Source organism: Gekko japonicus, unplaced genomic scaffold, assembly GCF_001447785.1.
Source record: "Gekko japonicus isolate JY-2015 unplaced genomic scaffold, Gekko_japonicus_V1.1 scaffold1347, whole genome shotgun sequence".
In the NCBI taxonomy this organism is placed as follows: domain Eukaryota; kingdom Metazoa; phylum Chordata; class Lepidosauria; order Squamata; family Gekkonidae; genus Gekko; species Gekko japonicus.
In genome coordinates, this window is record NW_015171544.1 from 452890 (window position 1) to 473094 (window position 20205).

Consider the following 20205-nt stretch of genomic DNA (forward strand, 5'->3'; position numbering starts at 1 on the left):
GCAAAAAGGCAGTTTTAATCCAAAAATGAAGGACAGAAACTGTTGTTAGCAGAGAATTACAGAGGAAGAGTCAACAGCCAACACTCGTCTCCTCTAACTGAAATCTCTCCCCAGCACTGCACCAACTGAATTCAAACTGCCCGCTTAGCCCCACTAAACCACTAGGGGGACTGTTATGACTACTCTCGTCGCCATTGCGGTGACGTCAGAGCCTGGTGTTCAGGCTTTCCATATACAGGGGGTAGTGGCAGAGGTCCATCAGGGGCTCTTAGCCACAAGGTATAGATAGGAACTCTTAGGCTGGGGCAAGGGAGGCTCTGTATTCTGGGTGCTTCTGGGGGGGGCAACAGTGGGGGGGGGGCTTCTAGTGTCCTGGCCCCACTGCTGGACCTCCTGATGGCCCCTGGTATTTCTGGCCACTGTGTGACACAGAGTGTTGGACTGGATGGGCCTTTGGTCTGATCCAACATTGGCGTCTCTTATGTTCTTGTGTGTGGAAGGGGAAGGTCTCCCAGGCTTCCCCTGGGGTAGGCAGAGTGGCTCCCCACCCATCATCTTCAGGGGCTGGGGGTGGCCTTCCTCACGGACCTGCCCTTGGCCCTCTGAACTTGCTCCCCTTTGGGGCTCCTCTCTTCCTCAGCGGGCCAAGCAGCAGGCCTCCCCCTTCCCCTGTTCCTTCAGGTAATAATCACACCTGTAAAAATCGGGAGGTCAACGGGCACGGATTTCGCTCTTGGTTCTGACTCTGCAGCAGTCCCCACTTGGATTTTCTCATTCTGGTAGGGCTGACTGCCTCCAGGTGAGTCCTAGAGATCTCCCGGGGTGACCACTGGTTTCCGGAGTCCCTCCCCCTGGAGAAACATACCTGCTTTGGGGGAGGGTGGACTCTGTGGCATGATACCCTCCTGAGGAGGCTCTCCATCCCCAAACCCCGCCCTCCCCAGACTCCAGCCACCAAACCTCCAGGAATTTCCCAACCCAGAGCTGGCAACCCCAGCTCCCAGCCAAGTATTCTCCAGGGGACGACTGTGCTGTCCCAAGAACCATCCCACCGAGGGAAACATTCGCTACCTGCACGTGTCTTTCTGTGATTCAGAGGATCGGGGGGGCGGGGGAGTCCAAGAGCAGCTCTGTCTTTGTGCAGTGCAAAGGGATCACAACGTGAATGTCTGTGGTCAATGCTCCCTCTAAGCTTTGGAGTCTGGTGAGCAAAAATTCTGCTTTGTGAGCCACTGGCATTAAAGTTGTGAGCCAGCGATTCGGCTGCCGCATCAATTAGTTTACTTTGGAGCCATCCCTTCCTGAGCTGGGACAAAAATGTGTGAGCCTGTCATGGCTCAGGTGGGGTGTCACCTGACGCTGCCACCACTCTGGATTTAGGTTCTTTTGAGAAGGCCTGGAGTACCCTCCCAAGACCTTCAGACCTCCCTTTTGGCTGAATAACAGGCATGAGGACCAGGCAGAGTGAAACAATGAAAATAGTTTATTGTATAAGAGGTCAGACAAACAAGGTGCAGGATAATAACAGTAAGTGGGTGAAAAGAAAAGAAATCAAATGCCCTAACGCGTCTAAATATATACTGTCCCTAGCTCACTATCCCAAGTGGCACTAGACTACTCACCCTTCCCTCAGGATGAGGGTCTCTCCCCTGCAGCAGCCTTCCTTCTGGCTCTGCTCTCTGAAAAGAAGAACAGCCTCTGCTCTGGCACCAGCCCTTTTGTTCCCCAGCCCTCCTCTTTTCCTATTGGTCAATTTTGGCTCCAAAACCTCTCAGGGGATTCTGGGAGTTGTAGGCCCAGCCTCACCTACTGCTAGCCAGGCTCCCTAGGCCTAGTAGGCCTCTGGTGGCACAGCCCGAATCATGACAGAGCCGGAGGCTAAAAAAACTGCGAGCTAGCTCACACTAACTCAGCTTAGAGGGAACATTGTCTGTGGTGATGCTTTGCAGTACAGTTGCCAACTTCAGGGAGAGGGATTCCTAGAGATTGGGGGGGGAAGCCCAGGACGAGTGGCGTTTGGGGAGAGGAGGACACTCAGCAGAGATGTGAAAACCTCTAGAAGTGCCGCGTTCTTCAGAGGAACTGATCTGTGTATTCTGGAGATCAGCTGGAATTAGAGTTGCCAAATTCTGGGAAATTTGGAGGCGGTGCCTACAGAGGGGGGAATTTGGGAAAGGGTTTCACCTAGAATCTATGATATACTATCGAGTCTGTCCTGGGACAAGGCCAAATCTTCCAGGGTTCTGTTCTTGGGACATAAATTGTCAGGGGTCATTTCCTGCAGGAGCGCACAGGAGTGGAGCTCCGGCAGTAAAGAGCCCAGGGGGCAGGCACATGCAACAAGCCCCGCCCCCTGCTCCCAGCAGCACTCAGTCAGAGCAAGAAGCAGCCAGGTAAGTTGCAGAGCCCCCCCTGCCCCCCGGGCCCCCAAGCCAAAACAGTCCAGTGGCACCTTTAAGACCAAGTATTATTCAGGTACAAGCTCTCCCTTCTCTGCGAGGACAGATATGCACGTGTCCCCCCCCCCCACTAGCTAGCAATCCAAAACAGCCCAGTGGAATCTGAGTGGTGGATGTTGCCTTCTGACACAGTTCCGGTGAGGTCAAGGGGCGTGGTATATGCAAATAAGTTATGCTAATGAGTTATGCTAATGAGCTCCTGCACCTCTTTTTCTACAAAATGACCCCTGTGAGTTGTAATCCCAGGAGAACTCCAGGAACTCCCCAATTTGGTTTTTTCCCCTCTTAATAATCTTTTATTTCTATAATATAACAACAATTTACAGTAGCACATGCTATTAGAAAACCACTACCACAACAACATAATTACAAACATGGAAGAAGAGGAGGAGGAGGAGGAGGAGATTGGATTTATACCCCGCCCTTCACTACCCAAAGAAGTCTCAGAGCGGCTTACAAACTCCTTCCCCTCCCCACAACAGACACCCTGTGAGGTAGGCGGGGCTGAGAGAGCTCTTGACAGAAACTGCTCTTTTTCAAGGACAGCTCTTATCAGAACCATGGCTTGCCCAAGGTCATCCAGCAGGTGCAAGTGGAGGAGTGGGGAATCAAGCCCAGTTCTCCCAGATTAGAGTCCGCACACTTAACCATGACACCAAACTGGCTCACAAAAAAGAGCAATAAAACCAAAATGCTATTCAGTATATAGCTATAACCTTCAGATGATCAGGAAGTTCCCTTTTAAGCTTACGATATCTTTCTATCTGTTCAAAAAAAGGGAACCAACGTTCCAAATAATCTGAATGAAAGTCCAGATTCTCTGCCAAGGAAACAACAGCTGATATTTTGTCCATGACCAGGTATTCCTGTAACTTATAGAACCACATAGAATCATAGAATCACAGAGTCAGAATATTCATTGAGGGTTGTATACAATATTCCCTCTAAGCTGTGTAGTCTTGTGAGCAAGAATTCTATTTTGTGAGCCACTGACATTAAAGTTGTGAGTGAGGGATTTGGCTACTGCATAAATTAGTTGGCTGGCACCAACATATAAGAGAGGGGTCTTTCATAAGAACATAAGAGAAGCCAATGTTGGATCACGCCAATGGTCCATCCAATCCAACACTCTGTCACACAGTGGCCAAAAATACCAGGTGCCCTCAGGAAGTCCACCAGTGGGGGCAGGACACTAGAAGCCCTCCCACTGTCCCCCCCAGCACCAAGAATACAGAGCATCACCTGCCCCAGCCTGTGAGTTCCTATCTATACCTTGTAGCTAATAGCCACTGATGGACCTCTACTCCATATGTTTATCCATAAGAATATAAGAGAAGCCAATGTTGAATCAGGCCAATGGCTCATCCAGTCCAACACTCTGTCACACAGTGGCCAAAAATACCAGGTGCCATCAGGAAGTCCATCAGTGGGGCCAGGACACCAGAAGCCCTCCCACTGTTGCCCCCCCTCAAGCACCAAGAAGACAGCGCATCACTTGCCCCAGACAGAGTTCCTATCTATAAGATTAGGTAAAGGTTTCCCTTGCTCAAAAGTCAGTCAAATCCAACTCTAGGGTTGCGGTGCTCATCTCCGTTTCCAAGCCGTAGAGGCAGCGCTGTCCGAAGATATTTCTGTGGTCATGTGGCCAGCATGACTAGACACCAAGGCGCACAGAATGCTATTACCTTCCCACCGAAGCGGTACCTGTTTATCTACTTGCAATTTCTTGCTTTTGAACTCCTAGTTTGGCAGGAGCTGGAACCAGAGACGGGAGCTCACTCTGTCATGCGGCACTCGGGTCTCGAACTGCTGAACTACCGACCTTCCAGCCTGCAGATCAGCGTCTTAACCACTGAACCACCTTGTGGCTAATAGCCACTGATGGACCTCTGCTCCATGTGTTTATCTAATCCCCTCTTGAAGCTGTCCATGCTTGTAGCTGCCGCCACCTCCTGTGACAGTGAATTCCATGTGTTCATCACTCCTTAAGAACATAATGTTGGATCAGGCCAAAGGCCCATCCAGTCCAACACTCTGTGTCACACAGTGGCCAGAAATACCAGGTGCCATCAGGAGGTCGAACAGTGGGGCCAGGACACTAGGAGCCCTCCCACTGTTGACCCCCCCCAAGCACCAAGAAGACAGAGCATCACTTGCCCCAGAGCCCCTATCTATATCTTGTGGCTAATAGCCACTGATGGACCTCTGCTCCATATGCTTATCTAATTCCCTTTTGAAGCCGTCCATGCTTGTAGCCGCCACCCCCTCCTGTGGCAGTGGATTCCATGGGTGAAAGGACTTCCTTTTATCCGTTCTCACCCGACCACTCAGCAATTTCATGGAGCGCCCACAAGGAGTTCTTGCATTGTGAGAAAGGGAGAAAAGGACCTCTTTCTCGACCTGCTCTATCCCATGCATAGCCAGATGGCAAGAGCCTCTGTTCCCTCCCATAAAGGAAGCAAGACACGTTCTGGCCTCATAGGGATCCTGTGCCCACTAATATCACATATCAGTTTAAGAATTGTGGCCCCACATTGCACCCTAAGAGGGCGTGTCCCCGAGTGGAGGTGGAGGGAGGCCCGAGCTCTCTCGGGAGGGAAGCCCCTGGGGGCATTTCCCACTGGCGGCCCCCTGGCTCTCTGTGAGGTCAGCAGCGATGTCACAGTCCAGGCAGGTGCCCAGAGAGGAAGGCCCCCCTGGTCATCAGCAGCAGAGGGGAGAGGAGGAAAATGAAGGGGCCTGCCAGGCGGTGAGCCAGCAGAACAGAAAGGCACCATCTCGCTGGTATGTGCACTCTGGCCTTGGCGAGTGTGGAGACTAAAGGGGCAGCAGACCCGTGGCCCCTCGCAACCGCTCACCTCTGTAGCCGCAAGCGCCAACGCGTGGGGGGAGACGCCCCCCTTGCCTGCTTCTCCTCGCGCCACCGCCGCTCTTTATTACAGGACCGCCACAGCAGGCCTTCCTCGGGCAGCCATGTCTGAGAGGAAGAAGAAGCCCCCTCGGCAGAGAGCCGCCACCGTCCGCACCATCAAGGTGACGGTCAAGACCCTGAAGCACAAGGAGCAGTTTGACGTGTCTGAGAACGTCCTCATCCAGGACTTCAAGAAGCAGATCTCGGAGCGCTTCAGCACCCCCTCGGAGCAGCTGTCGTTGATCTTTGCGGGCGAGATCCTGAAAGATCAGAACACGCTGGTCCAGCACAAGGTCGGCGACGGAGCCAAAATCCATCTTTTCATCAAGTCTCAGAGGAAGCCTCCGGGGAACGCGGCACCGCCGCAGAGGAGCGTGCCCCCCAACATGACCTTCCCGCCACCCCCAAACGTGTTCCTCTCCAGGGACCTCCCGGCGCAGAGTCTGGACCTCTCGGAGTGGAACGGCCAGCCGGAAGACCTGATGACCTCCTGCCACGAGCTGGTGGCCCAGACCATGGAGAGCCTCTTGCTCCAGATGGTCACCCTGAACCTGGACGCCTCCGCCTTGAACAGTAACCCCCTCCTCTTGGGCTTCCTCATCGGCGTCACGGGCATGAACGTCCTGGGCCTGAACGCCGCAGACCTGTCGGACTTTGTGAGCGAGGCCCAGGACCAGGAAATGACCCGGCAGGAGCTGATCAGTGAGGTGATGCAGCACCCGCTCGTGCAGAACCTCTTTGGGGACACCGAGCAGGTCCGGCAGATGATCATGTCCGTCCCGCAAGTGCAGCAGCTGGCCGAGCAGAACCCGGAGATCGGCCACATCCTCAGCAACTCGGACTTCCTGCGGGAAATGATCGACGGAGCCACGAGCTCGGCCGTGATGGACGAGATCATCCGGAACCACGACCGGGCCCTCAGCAACCTCGAAAGTGTCCCGGGTGGGTACAGCGCACTGCAGCAGCTCTACAACGACATCGAGGCCCCCATGCTGAACGCCGTACAGGCTCAGTTCCAGGGCAACTCCTTTGTCCCCCCGGAGAACAAGCCTACCTCCGGAGGGGCCACCCCCCTAGCCAGGACAGAGAACAGAGAGCCTTTGCCAAACCCGTGGGCCCCCCAGTCCAACAGCAGCGGGGACAATGTCTGCAATGGCGATGTCAGCAGTGCCGGCAACGGGGCGGGCCAGAGCTACATCTTGCTGGCCTTAGGTCCTGGCGTGAGGCCGGGAATCAGCAAGTCCGAGAACATCCAGAATATGGTAAACCAGCTCACAGAGAACCTGGAGTTCATGCAGAACATGTCCAACGCCCTTTCCAGTCCCAACAGTCCCGCACAGGCCTTCCTCACTCACCATGGTTCCCCCTCGTGCCAGGAAATCCCTCCTTCTCAAAGCTGGGTGCAGCAGCTGCCCCCCAAGCTGGCAAAGTCCGAGGTCGCAGCACTGCTGAGGAACCCCAGAGCCTTGCATGCCCTGCTCCAGATGCAAACGGGCCTCCTGACCCTCACGCGGGAAGTCCCGGATTTCCTCCAAGCCTTGTCCGACCCGGACGTAGAACCCGAGAGCATGGAGGACTCGGACGAGGGAGAAAGCACCTCCTCGGACGAGGGGAGCCTCGCCTCGGGCGACGAGAGCCTGGAGTTGGCCAGCGACGGATCCAAAGGCGACGAAGACGAATCCATGGAGCAGCAGGCCCCGGAGGCCCAGTACGAGACCCAGCTGGAGCAGCTGAGGGCGATGGGCTTCCCCAGCCGAGAACGCAACCTGCAGGCGCTAATCGACACAGAAGGAGATATCAGTGCAGCCATTGAGAAACTAACCCATGCCGAAATCTCCTAACCACAGAAGAGTTACCTTTGCCTCTTGTAGGGTCGCCAGACACACTAAAGTCAGCATGGTGGATATTAACGGTGGCGTGTGCACGTGGCTCCTTTGCCGAGGCCAGGATCCTGGCTGCCAGAACAGCGGGGCTGGGGGGGCACGAGGCTCGTCCGTTCTCTTGCACTGCTCTGCACTGTTCCCTCTAAGCTGACTTAGTGTGAGCTAGCTCACAGTTTTTTAGCCTCTGGCTCACACATTTTTAGCTCAGGACACATGGCTCTAGAGCAAGCTAATTTATGCAGCAGGCAAATCGCTCGCTCACAACTTTAATGACAGTAGCTCACAAAGTAGAATTTTTGCTCACAAGACTCCACAGCTTAGAGGGAACATCAGTTGCGCTTTGGGGGGGGGGACAGTTTCCTGGCTAGATTCCCCAGGGGCCTTAGAAACCGAGTGCCGGGAGGCCCCCACTTGACTGAAGCTCCCCACTCCACTCCTTAGTTAGGGGCTGGAAGTCCTCCTCGAGCTCCTGTGCAGCACTGGAGGGATTGTTTTGCCCGGAGGACAGATGGTGCCTAATGATGTGGGCGGGGCCTTGGGGGAGGTCTTCCAGCATCTGTCCTTCCAGCTGTGAGCCTGCTGCATTGGTCTTCAGGTTGCCAGCCTTCCGGTAGGCATACAAAATATATATATATATCACTGTGTACAATAAACATGCCAGGAGCTGCGGTGGCTCAAGGGGTTAAGACGCTGAACTGCAGGCTGTGGAAAGTCGGTAGTTCGGCAGTTCGAGACCCGAGTGCGCCGCATGACGGAGTGAGCTCCCGTCTCTGGTTCCAGCTCCTGCCAACCTAGCAGTTCGAAAGCAAGACATTGCAAGTAGATAAATAGGTACCACTTCGGTGGGAGGGTAACAGCGTTCCATGCGCCTCGGCATCTAGTAATGCTAGCCGCATGACCACGGAAACATCTTCGGACAGCACTGGCTCTTTGGTGATGAGCACCACAACCCTAGAGTCAGATTCGACTGGCTTTTGAGCAAGGGAACCTTTACCCTTACCTTTACAATAAACATATGTTTACAGTAAAACATTTTTATGCTTTATTCTTTGTCTTTTTTGTATTTTTTCAATATTGTTGTCTAAATATTGGTATCAAATATTATCAAATATATATTTCACCCAAACAATACATCGAGTGCAGGTTTACATTCAGACAGCACCTTGTCAGTAATGCTATCGCTAGTCCCACGGGGAGTCTAGTAATTTACCCGTTTCGGATTAATCTTTTTCAAGGACCGTGATGTTTATATAAAGGACATAAGGCGCCTTGAAAAAGATTCATTCGAAACGGGTAAATTACTAGAGTCCCCGCTGGACTAGCAAATAGTATTACTGACAAAGTGCTGTCTGAATGTAAACCTGCACTCGATGTATCGTTTGGGTGAAACATTTTTCTCTATGTATTGTTTGGGTGAAATATTTGATACCAATATTTAGACAACAATATTGAAGAAATATGAAAAGAAAAAGAATAGAGGATAAAATTGTTTTGCTGTAAACACATGTTTATTGTAAAGGTAAAGGTTCCCTTGCTCGAAAGCCAGTCGAGTCCGACTCTAGGGTTGCGGTGCTCATCTCCATTTCAAAGCCGAAGAACCAGCGCTGTCCGAAGACGTTTCTGTGGTCATGTGGCCGGCATGACTAAACGCCGAGGCACACGGAACGCTGTTACCTTCCCACCGAAGTGGGATCTATTGATCTCCTTGCAATTTCTTGCTTTCGAACTGCTAGGTTGGCAGGAGCTGGAACTAGAGATGGGAGCTCACTCCGTCACGCAGCACACTCGGGTCTCGAACTGCTGAACTACTGACCTTCCACAGCCTGCAGTTCAGCGTCTTAACCACTTGAGCCACCGCAGCTCCTTTGTTTATTGTACACAGTGATATATATATATTTGTATGTCTTCCTAACACTGTGACCCTCAGGTTTTGTATTAACCTCCAGGTGGGGCCTGAAGATTCCCTGGAACTAGACCTAATCTCCCTGACGACAGAGACCAGTTTCTCTGCAGAAAACGACAGGGTCGGTGGGGGGTGGTGAACTCGATGGCCTGCCCAGAACCTGCCCAGAACCCTCCTCAGCCTCCACCCCCTAGATCTCCAAGAATTGCCCATCATGGAGTTGGCAACCCTATCTTTTTTCCTCCTCTGGAGCTTTGGAGGTGCAGCCTTTGGGTCCACATTATCAGGTTGCCAGCAATGTTCCTTCTAAGGTGTGGAGTCCGGTGAGCAAAAGTTCTACTTTGTGAACTCCTGGCGTGAAAGTTGTGAGCCAGCGATTGGGCTCCTGCATCAATCAGTTTGCTCTGGAGCCCCATCCTTCCTGAGCTAAGACAATAACCTGTGAGCTGGAGGCTAAAGAATTGTGAGCTAGCTCACACTCACTCGGTTTAGAGGGAACACTGGTTGCCAGCCTCCAAGTACGACCTGGAGATCTCCTGGGATTTCAACCGATCTCTACAGGAAAGAGATCGGCTCAGTTTGCCTGGAGAAAATGGCTGCTTTGGAGGGTGGAGTCCGTTGGGGTCAGGAAGCGGTTGTTCTTCAGACCAGCCTGGCCAGGGATCCTGGAGCCCCCCCCTCTTCTGGGCGTGGAGCAGGGGTCACTGGGGGTGTGTAAGGGGGGGCGGTGTTTGTGAACTCCTTGCAGTGTGCAAGTGGGCTGGACTAGATGACCCTCCCAGCTCCATGATTCTATGCCAGTATACTTGGCTGAGGTCCCTCCCCTCCCCCAACCCTCTACTCCCAAATCTCCAGGAATTTCCCCAACCCAGAGCCAACAACCAAGGGACTGTAGCGGCGGGGGGACTTGAGGGGTGTGAGGTCTCCCTCCCTCCGCTTCGTTTCAAAGGGGTAGGTTTTAATCGAGTTGAATCGGGGAGGGGCTCAGGGCCCCCCTCCACTTGGGAATCCCTCCCTCACCTTTTCTGAGGCCTGCATTTCGTCTCCCCCCCACCCCAGCTGCTGCTCCTTCCTCTGCAGGTGCCTTTTTGGTCCTGAGCTTCATCTCTAGTTGGGGTGCTTGCCCAGGGGTCATTTCCTGCAGGAGCGCACAGGAGCGGAGCTCCGGCAGTAAAGAGCCCAGGGGGTGGGCACATGCAGCAAGCCCCGCCCCCTGCTCCCAGCAGCCCTCAGTCAGAGCAAGAAGCAGCCAGGTAAGCTTCAGAGCCCCCCCCCCGGCCCCCTGGTCCAAAACAGTCCAGTGGCACCTTTAAGACCAAGTTTTATTCAGGTACAAGCTCTCCCTCCTCTGTGAGGACAGATCTGCACGTCCCCCCCCCCCCATAGCTAGCAATCCAAAACAGTCCAGTGGGGCCTGAGCAGTGGGTGTTGCCTTCTGACACACTTCCGGTGATGTCAGGGGGTGTGGCATATGCAAATAAGTTATGCAAATGAGTTATGCTAATGAGCTCCTGCACCTCTTTTTCTACTAAATGACCCCTGTGCTTGCCGATGGCTGGATGCTCAGGATCAGACCTCAAAACACGTCCTTTGCTTGTTCACACTGGTTTGCTCACGTTCCCTGCAGTGACACGGTTGGGATTGCCAACTCCAAGCTGGGACTCTAGAGGGGAGGGGCTGTGGCTGAGGTGCAGAACATCTGCCTCGCATGCAGAAGGCCCCAAGTTCAATCCCCAGCAGCATCTCCAGGTAAAAGGACCAAGCTGTAGGGGATGGGAAAGACCTCTCTGCCCGAGACCCTGGAGAGCGGCTGCCAGTCTGAGTAGACAAGGCTGATCTTGATGGGCTGAGGGTCTGATTCAGTATAAGGTAGCTTCATGTATGCTCAGCTTCTCTCACCTTGAAAACCCTATCAGGTTGCAACGACATGGCTGCAAGTTGAAACGAAGAACGTAAGAACTTAAGAGAAGCTAGTGCTGGATCAGGCCAGTGGCCCATCCAGTCAAACACTCTGTGTCACACAGTGGCCGAAAATACCAGGGGCCCTCAGGAGGTCCAGCAGTGGGGCCAGGAGGGCACCAGGAGCCCTCCCACTGTTGACCCCACCCCCAAGCACCAAGAAGACAGAGCATCCCTTGCCCCAGACATAAGGACATGAGAGAAGCCAGTGTCGGATCAGGCCAGTGGCCCATCCAGTCCAACCCTCTGTGTCACACAGTGGCTGAAAATACCAGGTGCCCTCAGGAGGTCCACCAGTGGGGCCAGGAGGGCACCAGGAGCCCTCCCACTATTGCCCCCCTCCCCTAAGCACCAACAAAACAGAGCGTGTTGCCTAGGGCTGCCAAATGGAGGCGGGGGCGGGGAAAACCCCACTTTGGAGGCCCGATTTCGCCGCGGCAGAATAGGGCCCCGGGGGGGACTCCGCCCCCCGAAGCTGCGTCACCAGAGGTGATGCATGACGTAGAGCACATTGGGGGCGTGGCCCAGATCGTGGGGGGGGGGAACCCGCGGCAGCTCCTGAACCGAGGCAACCCTCCCCCGCCGGTGAGTCAGAACGACTTGGCAACCCTACTGTTGCCCCCACCCCCAGGCACCAAGAAGACAGCGCATCCCTTGCCCCAGACATAAGAGAAGCCAAAGCTGGATCAGGCCAGTGGCCCATCCAGTCCAACACTCTGTGTCACACAGTGGCCAAAAATACCAGGTGCCATCAGGAGGTCCAGCAGTGGGGCCAGGACATTAGAAGCCCTCCCACTGTTGCCCCCCCCAAGCACCAAGAAGACAGAGCATCACTTGCCCCAGAGCCCCTATCTATACCTTGTGGCTAATAGCTACTGATGGACACTCTGTCTGTCACACAGGGGCCAAAAATACCAGGTGCCCTCAGGAGGTCCAGCAGCGGGGCCAGGAGGACATTAGAAGCCCTCACACTGTTGACACACACACCCTGCAGGCCCCAAGAAGACAGGGCATCCCTTGCCCCAGACTGAGGCAACTTGATGGCACGTTCCACCCCCACAGATATAGAGGGACATGTGCCCGGTTTGGTTTTCTCTGGGGACAAAACACATCGTTATCAAATCTGCAGATGACACAAAGCTGGGTGGGATGGCTCATTCTGAAGAAGACAGAGTCAGGATTCAAAATGATCTAGATAGGCTGGAACGGTGGGCTGAGACCAATAAAATGAATTTCAATAGAGAGAAGTGCAAAGTCCTGCACTTAGGTGCAAAAAATCAAAGGCACAGATATAGAATGGGAGGGACTTGGCTTGACAGCAGCACCTGTGAAAAGGATCTGGGTGCTCCGGTTGATCACAAGCTAAACATGAGCCTGCAGTGCGATGTGGCTGTGAAGAAAGCTAATGCGATCTTAGGATGCATGAACAGCAGCATCGTGTCCAGATCACAGGAGGTGGTAGTTCCGCTCTATCCTGCTATGGTCAGGCCTCACCTGGAGTCCCGTGTCCAGTTTTGGGCACCACATTTGAGGAAGGATGTTGACAAGCTCGAGCGTGTCCAGAAGAGGGCAACCAGGATGGTGAGAGGTTGGAGTCCAAGTCTTACGAGGAAAGGCTGAAAGAGTTGGGTCTGCTTAGCCTGGGAAAGAGAAGGCTTAGAGGGGGCATGATTGCAGTCTTCAAGTATCTGAAAGGCTGTCATGTAGAAGATGGAGCAGATCTATTCTCTCTTGCTCTGGATTGCAAGACTAGGTCTAGTGGGTGGGGATGACAAGGGAGTCGTTACCTGCTATATACCAGGAGAAACTTCCTAACTGTAAGAGTGGAAGCGAAAAGCGGTGGGAGATATCCATGAGTATTTAAGCAACTAAACAGCATGTAAGCAATTTTCAGAGCCGGGGAGAAAACGATTTTATATTGGAATTAAAGTGTAAAAATGGCGGACACTCCAAAAAAGTCAGCAAAAACAACTCCGAGAAGAAGGGAAGTTATAGAACTCATAGCAGAAGCCATCAAGCCAATTCTTGAGCAACTTGTTGGTATTAACCATCAGTTTGCCAAGATAAATCAACAACTCGTGTCTCGGCAGCTGCATTTGGCAACAATAGAAGAAAAGATGGAACAGAGGGCTGTCAAAGCAAAAGAGATGGACACTAAAACTAATAGCGATTTCAAAGAGACAAGGAGGGAAAGCATGAGAGAAACAGAAAAGATTTACAAGGACTTAACTCCTTCCCGGCAGATGTTTTTAGAAAGTGTTGTCTTAAATTCGGTTGATAGAAAAGAGCTTGAACCTGACCTCAAGATCAAGAAGCCTGTGAGATGCCACTGGGCCCCGAGGATGAGACCAAGAAGGAAGAGGCTTAAGATTGGCGGTGTTATCCCTTTGGAGACGGAGGAGGGTTGCAGAATTTCAAGTGAACGTCTAAAAAGCCATTAAGACTTTAGAGAGAATTAGCATAGATGTAAAGGCGGAAGGACTCTGAAAATTGCCCTTATGAAGAGAGCTAGAGGAGATGCTCTGGAAATCTTCTCATAACAAGTAATAAACTAACACATAAGCTTAGAAAGACAGGATCTCACAAAGTATATTGTTTATTAACAGGGTTTTTTCCCCATTACTAACTGCAGTCTAACAGGGTAATGATCTCCTACTCTTGGGTTTTTAGTTTGGTGTGGGTTACTTTCCTTTCTCCTTAGTTGTAGTTCCCCTTCCCTTTTTTCTTTTCTTTGTAGTTTATGTAGTATTATAAAAAATTAAAAAATCCCCTCCGGGGGTCTTTAAAAAAAAAAGAATGCCTTCCTGGACAATTCTGGTTTGCACATTCTGTGGGATGGCATAGCTACGTGGGAGCCCTCCTGATGTCCTTAGGCAGGCTGTGCCACAATTTGGGGGGCCCCACAGAGAAGGCGGTGAGCAGGCAGTGGCTCATCTTGCCCATCTGGAGGGAGGAGGAACCTTCAAAAGGCTTTGCCCAGGGAGGGGAAGTTGTCCTGGCAGAGCATAGCAGGAGAGCCGGTCCTGCGGGGGATGTGGGTCCCGGGACAGATGTGAAGGGCTCTGTAAGTAACCAGCAGGACCTCTCCTTGCTGCTGTTGGGGATCGGCCACCCAGTGCAGTATCAGAAGCGCTTCCCCAAGAACAGGCGTGTGATCCCTTCCCGAATCAGCTTCGTTTTCACCCCGTAGATGATGGGGTTCAGCATGGGGGGGACGATCACGTAGAGGTTGGCCAGCAGGATGTGGACGTGGCGGGGGATCTGGTGACCAAACCGGTGGGTAATGAAGGAGAAGAAAGCAGGGGTGTAGAACATCAGTATGACACAGATGTGAGACCCACAGGTGTCCAGGGCCTTGTGGCGGGCTTCTTTGGTCGGGAGCCGGAAGATGGCACGGACGATCAGCACGTAGGACGCACAGATGAGCATGGAGTCGATCCCCAGAGTGGACATAGCAGCGGTCAAGCCATACACCACATTGACAGTGATGTCGGCGCAGGCCAGGCGCGCCACCCCCATGTGCTCGCAATAGGTGTGCGGGATGACCTGGCGTCCGCAGTAGGGCAGCCTGCGCAGGAGGAAAACCAGGGTCACCACGGCCGAGAAAGCCCGCAGGAAAGACGCCAGCCCTACCCTCCGGATCACCGCGTGCGTCAAGATGGCCGCGTGCCTCAGGGGGTGGCAGATGGCCACGTAGCGGTCAAAGGCCATAGCCAGCAGAATGGCAGACTCCATGGCGGAGACGAAGTGGATGAAAAACACCTGGGCAAGGCAGGCCCCGAAGGAAATGGCCCGGGAGTGGAACCAGAAGATGCCGAGGGCCTTGGGGACCGTGGTGCAGGACAACACCACGTCGGTGGTCGCGAGCATGGCGAGGAAGACGTACATCGGCTGGTGGAGGGCGGGCTCCAGGGCGATGGCCACCGTTAGCACCAGGTTGCCCAGCAATGCCACAGCGTACATGAGGCACAAGGGGATAGCGAACCAGAGGTGGAACTCCTCCAGGCCCGGGATGCCGATGAGGAAGAACCACTGGGGAACCAGGCTGCTGTGGTTGGCAGCGGGCATGATGGGGTGAGGCGGTACCAGATGTTCGTTTGAGGCTGTCCCTCCTTCTGGTGGAAAAGAGACCAAAGATAGGGTCACCTTCTGCACCGCAAGCGAGGAGCTCCCTTCCTGTGCCAAGCACCAAAAAAAAAAATAGAACCCGAACTTTGCTTGGGAGCGGCTTCGACCTTCTGCTTCCCAGAACTCGAGAAATGGTGGGCTATTTTAAGTCACTCTTCCCGCCTGCCTTTTGCACGACACGGTGGGGTTTCTTGCTGAACTCTGAGTGGCGAGTCCATCAGGCTGGGAGGATTGTACCTTTAAAGCAAATGCATAATGGGTTCATTTATTTTATTTTATTTATAAATTCAATTTATAGCCCACCCTCCCCGCAGCGTGGGCTCAGGGTGGCTCACAAGTAGGCGTAAGCCAACCCATAAAACAAGTTAAAACCATATAAAATCATTTCTACAACGTTACAACAAATTAAGTGCTCTAGATGTTCCAGACTGATCTTCCATAAAGATGACGTCACAAAGATGGTACATCCAATCAGTGCTATCAGTTCCACGTGACACTGTCGTTCTCTCTTCCCAGGGCCAGATGGGAATGGTGGTAACATAACGATGGTACAGTCATGGCGGCTCCTACTTGAAAGCCTGGTGGAAGAGCTCCGTCTTGCAGGCCCTGCGGAACTGCACAAGGTCCCGCAGGGCCCGGATCTCCTCCGGGAGCTCGTTTCACCAGGTAGGAGCCGCCACCGAAAAGTTTGTATTCCATGACAGTCTGTCATCCCTTTCCTTAAAAAGATGGAGGGGGATCACAATGAATACCAATGCAACAGCTTTATAACTGAGAGCAGAGATGAAAAATGCTAGGATAGACCATGAAAACATTCACGAATTTCACGTTACCATCAGACAGTTGTCTATTGCAACATAATCACAGTAAAACAATAAACAGAGTAGAAGCAGTGGTCACAATTCCAAAACTCTAGTAACAATTCAAAGAATTCAAGGAAACCTGGGCTTGAAGCTGTAGCAAGTTGACGTTTTGGACGTTAATGTGTTCACCATAAGTTAAATGTCCCTACATGAATAGATTATGCAAGATGGGCTTCTGTTTTTGTAAGTAAAATTTCTTTCTCTTGTTACCATTGGGCTCAGACCGTCTTTGTAATTGGTTTGCACAGCATTTTTCCCTTCACCAGGAAACGTGGAGAATCAGGGGTTCTGCGAAAAAATGCTTCTGTGCTTCCAAGGAAAATTATACTTTTAACATTTAACCCAACAGAATGTAGCCGAGTCCTGGTCTGTCCTTGACTGGTTACTAGCTGGGCATGCGGGGGCACCGGAGCTGCGAGGGGAGTGGCCTGGGGAGGCATTGTTGGTACACTAATGGGCCACAGGCAGTGTAGGCCTGCATTAGACAAAGCCCAGTTCCATTGTGAACCAGTTTAGATTCGTCTATTAGTGGTGCAAGTGAAGGGCACGTCAGCCTCTCTTTGCCCCCAAGCACACTAAGACACCAGAGGGTGCAACAGATCTAGTAAGATGGACAGATCACGTTCCTCTTCATTCTTCCTGTTATGTACGTGGACCGTCACTAGGGGTCCGCGGCACAGGCAGGAGCTTGGCTCCCTTGAACAATAGGAACATAGGATCCTAGTTCCCCCAGCCCCAACCAATAGCCACTTTGGCGGGAAATTCAAACCCTCCAATGGACTAGAGCTGTGCTGGGTGGGTGTGTATATAGTTGGCCTTGCAGGGCCATTTTAGTTAGTCTGATGTTAAGTACAATAAACGTGTGCAAACGCATGTCGTCATCCGAGTCCTCCATGCGGCAAACCCAGTAGTTTTCACTTCCCCTCTTCTGTTCCTTTGCTGTCTCTTTGTTTACCCAGATTGCTACACTCAGGAGTTTCCTTCCATCCCTCTGCCTTGCATGAACACACAATAAGCAGTTTCTACTGAATCAGACGCCTGGCCCAGCAAGGTCAGGTCTGTCTACTCAGACTGTTCGTGAGCCGACTCTCCAGATTCTAAGGCAGAGGTCTTTCCCGTCACCTCCAACCTGGTCCTTTCAGCCGGCAATGCTGGGGATTGAACCTGGGACCTCCTGCATGCAAAGCAGAGGCTCTGCCACTGAACCAGACCCCCTCCCAGCCGCCTCCTCCTCTTCCAGTCTCTCTTTCTCGCTCCTCCAGCCTCCATGAGAGCAAGATCTGCTCTCAGCATCTCTCCATGCTTTTGGCAGAAAACTCAGCCTATTCTGCCTTCCCCGTTTCAGTGTGGATTGCTTTAACAACAAAGGAGATCCATTTCTACTCTGTCACAACAAGCCATGGTGCGTGGATTTTGTTCCTAAGGCAGCCTCTGCCTTCTCGCGGTCCAAAACCCACTCGGGTCAACAGTGAGAAGAAAATTCATGCAGAATCAGGCCAATTGAAGTGCCTTCCCTTGAAATGCTGGCATGAGTAGGTTTCTGGAGTCAGGAAAGGAGAGCAGGTCTCCAGGAGAGTAATGAACTCAAAACCATGTGGAGGCAGTAGATGCGGGGGACCACGTTCAGTGTATGGTCTACTAAGACCCCCCTAGACCCTTTTCGCACATACGACTGCCAAGACAAGTCTCTCCCATCCTATAATGATGCATTTGATTTTTCCTACCTAAATGCAGAAGTTTATATTTATCCCCGTTAAAATTCATTTTGTTTGTTCTAGCCCAGTTTTCCAGCCTGTCAAGTTCATCCTGTATCCTGACTCTGTCTTCTACTGTATTCGCTACCCCTCCCAATTTACTATTTCCCACAACTCACTGTGACACATTATAAAAGAAACTTCTCAGATTTGCTTCTGTAGCCAGGAGATCTTAGAACTTTATACTAAATTACAGATGCAGTTCTCTGGATTTTTTTTGGAATTGAACACCCATGAAACTGTCCTATATTAAATCAGACTGTCAGGCCATCAAAGTCATAATTGTCTATTCAGGCTGGAAGCGGCTCTCCAGGGCTTTCATATCATATACTACCTGATCCTTTTGGCTGGAGATGCCGAGGACTGAACCGGGGACCTTCTGTTTGCCAAGCAAATGCTCTGCCGCTGAGCCACGGCCCTCCTATTTGAAAATCCATTTGGAATTTACAAGGAAAATAGATGAGCAAGGATTGTTATGCCTTCAAACTCTGTGAGAGGGGCAGATGATAAGACAAGGCAAAGACGTAAATCAAGCTGCCCACAGGTCCTTCCTAGAAACCTAAGGTGGATTTCTCATTCTGATGTAACATAAGGAATGTAGGAAGAGCCCTGTTGGATCATTCTGTAGTCCATCTAGTCCAGCATCCCGTCGCACACAGTGGTCAGCCAGTTCTTCTGGAGGGCCAGCAACAGGGCAGAGAGGCCGAGGCCTTCCCCTGATAAGGACATCAGAAGAGCCCTGCTGGGTCAGACCAGTGAGGGTCCCTCTAGTCCAGCCTCCCGTCTCACACAGGGGCCAGCCAGTTCCTCTGGAGGGCCAGCAACAGGGCAGAGAGGCCGAGGCCTTCCCCAATGTTGCCTCCTGGCTCTGGGTTTCAGAGGATTAGTGCCGCCGAATGTGGAGGTTCCCCTTAGTCACCATGGCTAGTAGCCGCTGATAAACCTATCTTCCATTGATCCATCTAATCCCCTCTTAAAGCTGTTTATTCCTGCTACTCCATCCTCTGGCAGCGAATTCCATATTTGAATCACTCTTTGTGTAAAGTGGTATTTCCTTTTGTCTGTCCTGAACCTACTGCCCATCAGCTTCATTGGATGCCCTTCAAGTTCTAGTATTTTGGGAGAGGGAGAAAAAGTTCTCTTTCTCAGCTCTCTCCACCCCATACATAATTTCATAAACCTCTCTCATGTGTCTCCCCCCCACACACACACACACACTTAGTTGTCTCTTTTCTAAACTGAGAAGTCCCAGTCTCTTCAGCCTTTCCATCCCCTAAATCATCTTCGTCTCCCTCCTCTGCACTTTTTCCAGCTCTGCAGTGTCCTTTTGGAGAGACGGCGACCAGAACTGCACACTGCATTCCAAATGTGGCCGCACCATAGATCTATACAGGGGCATTACAGAATTGGCCGTTTTATTCTCAATCCCTTTCCTAAGAATCCCTAACATAGAGTTTGCCTTTTTCACCGCTGCAGCACACAGGCTTGACGCTCCCATTTTGCTTCCCAAATTCCAGAAGCATCCTCAGCCATTGCCTTCATAGATGACACCCCACCAATATTCACTGAGAAAGAATTGATTCAAGTCCAAGTACAGCCCACAAATTTGCTTCTTCTTCTCTTTGGTTTCTCGGCTGCTTCTAACAACTGATCGAGTGATTCAAATAGGGTGGGGTGCAGCCTTGGTTGAGTCACTGTGGTCCATTTGTGGCTGGAAATTGCCTTCATGGAAGCTTGAGCCGGATTGCTTCTTGGCATGTGTGTGTGTGTGTGTGAGAGAGAGAGAGACAGACAGACAGAGAGACAGACAGACAGGCAGACAGACAGACAGACAGACAGAGACAGAGGGAGAGAGAGACAGAGACAGAGAGAGACAGAGACAGAGAGAGACAGAGAGAGAGAGAGAGAGAGAGAGAGAATTCTTCCCAGTGAAAAAGTGCAGGAATCCACCTCCGATCCATCAGGCACCCCTGCCTCCTTCTTTTGAGATGGACGAACCTTTAGGGAAAGGACACAAGCGATGCCTGGAGGCCGGAGAGAATGCGGAGGAAGACCTGGTCAGAGTTGCCAGACAGGGCCAGGCAGAGGGGAGCAGACGTGTGTTTGAAGCTTTGATACGGGAGGGCTGCTTTGCTTTCTGTACTATAGGACCCCACCCCCAAAGGTCCTGATGACACCTTCTTTGGAGCTCTCTTTGAAATCGTCAAAAAAACATTGGCAAAAAGCACACAGTAATGACTCACCAGCTCTTCCCCAGAAAGCGATACCTGACTCTCGGGTGATGGCCAAAGATTGCCAGGGACTGTGGGCTGGCAGAGTGTTTCAGCTGTGGCAATACTTATGCT

At 52.1% G+C, this 20205-nt stretch overlaps 1 protein-coding gene and 1 pseudogene across 1 annotated transcript; one reads left to right on the forward strand and one right to left on the reverse strand.

Annotated features, from left to right (window-relative positions):
- Positions 1 to 5432: 5432 nt before the first annotated feature.
- LOC107117527 lies at positions 5433 to 7211 on the forward strand (annotated as a pseudogene).
- Positions 7212 to 14238: 7027 nt separating this feature from the next.
- Positions 14239 to 15183, reverse strand: LOC107117534 (olfactory receptor 52D1-like). Its single transcript, XM_015419673.1, has one exon. The coding sequence runs from the start codon at positions 15181 to 15183 to the stop codon at positions 14239 to 14241; it is 945 nt and encodes a 314-aa protein (XP_015275159.1).
- Between the last annotated feature and the right edge of the window lie 5022 nt (positions 15184 to 20205).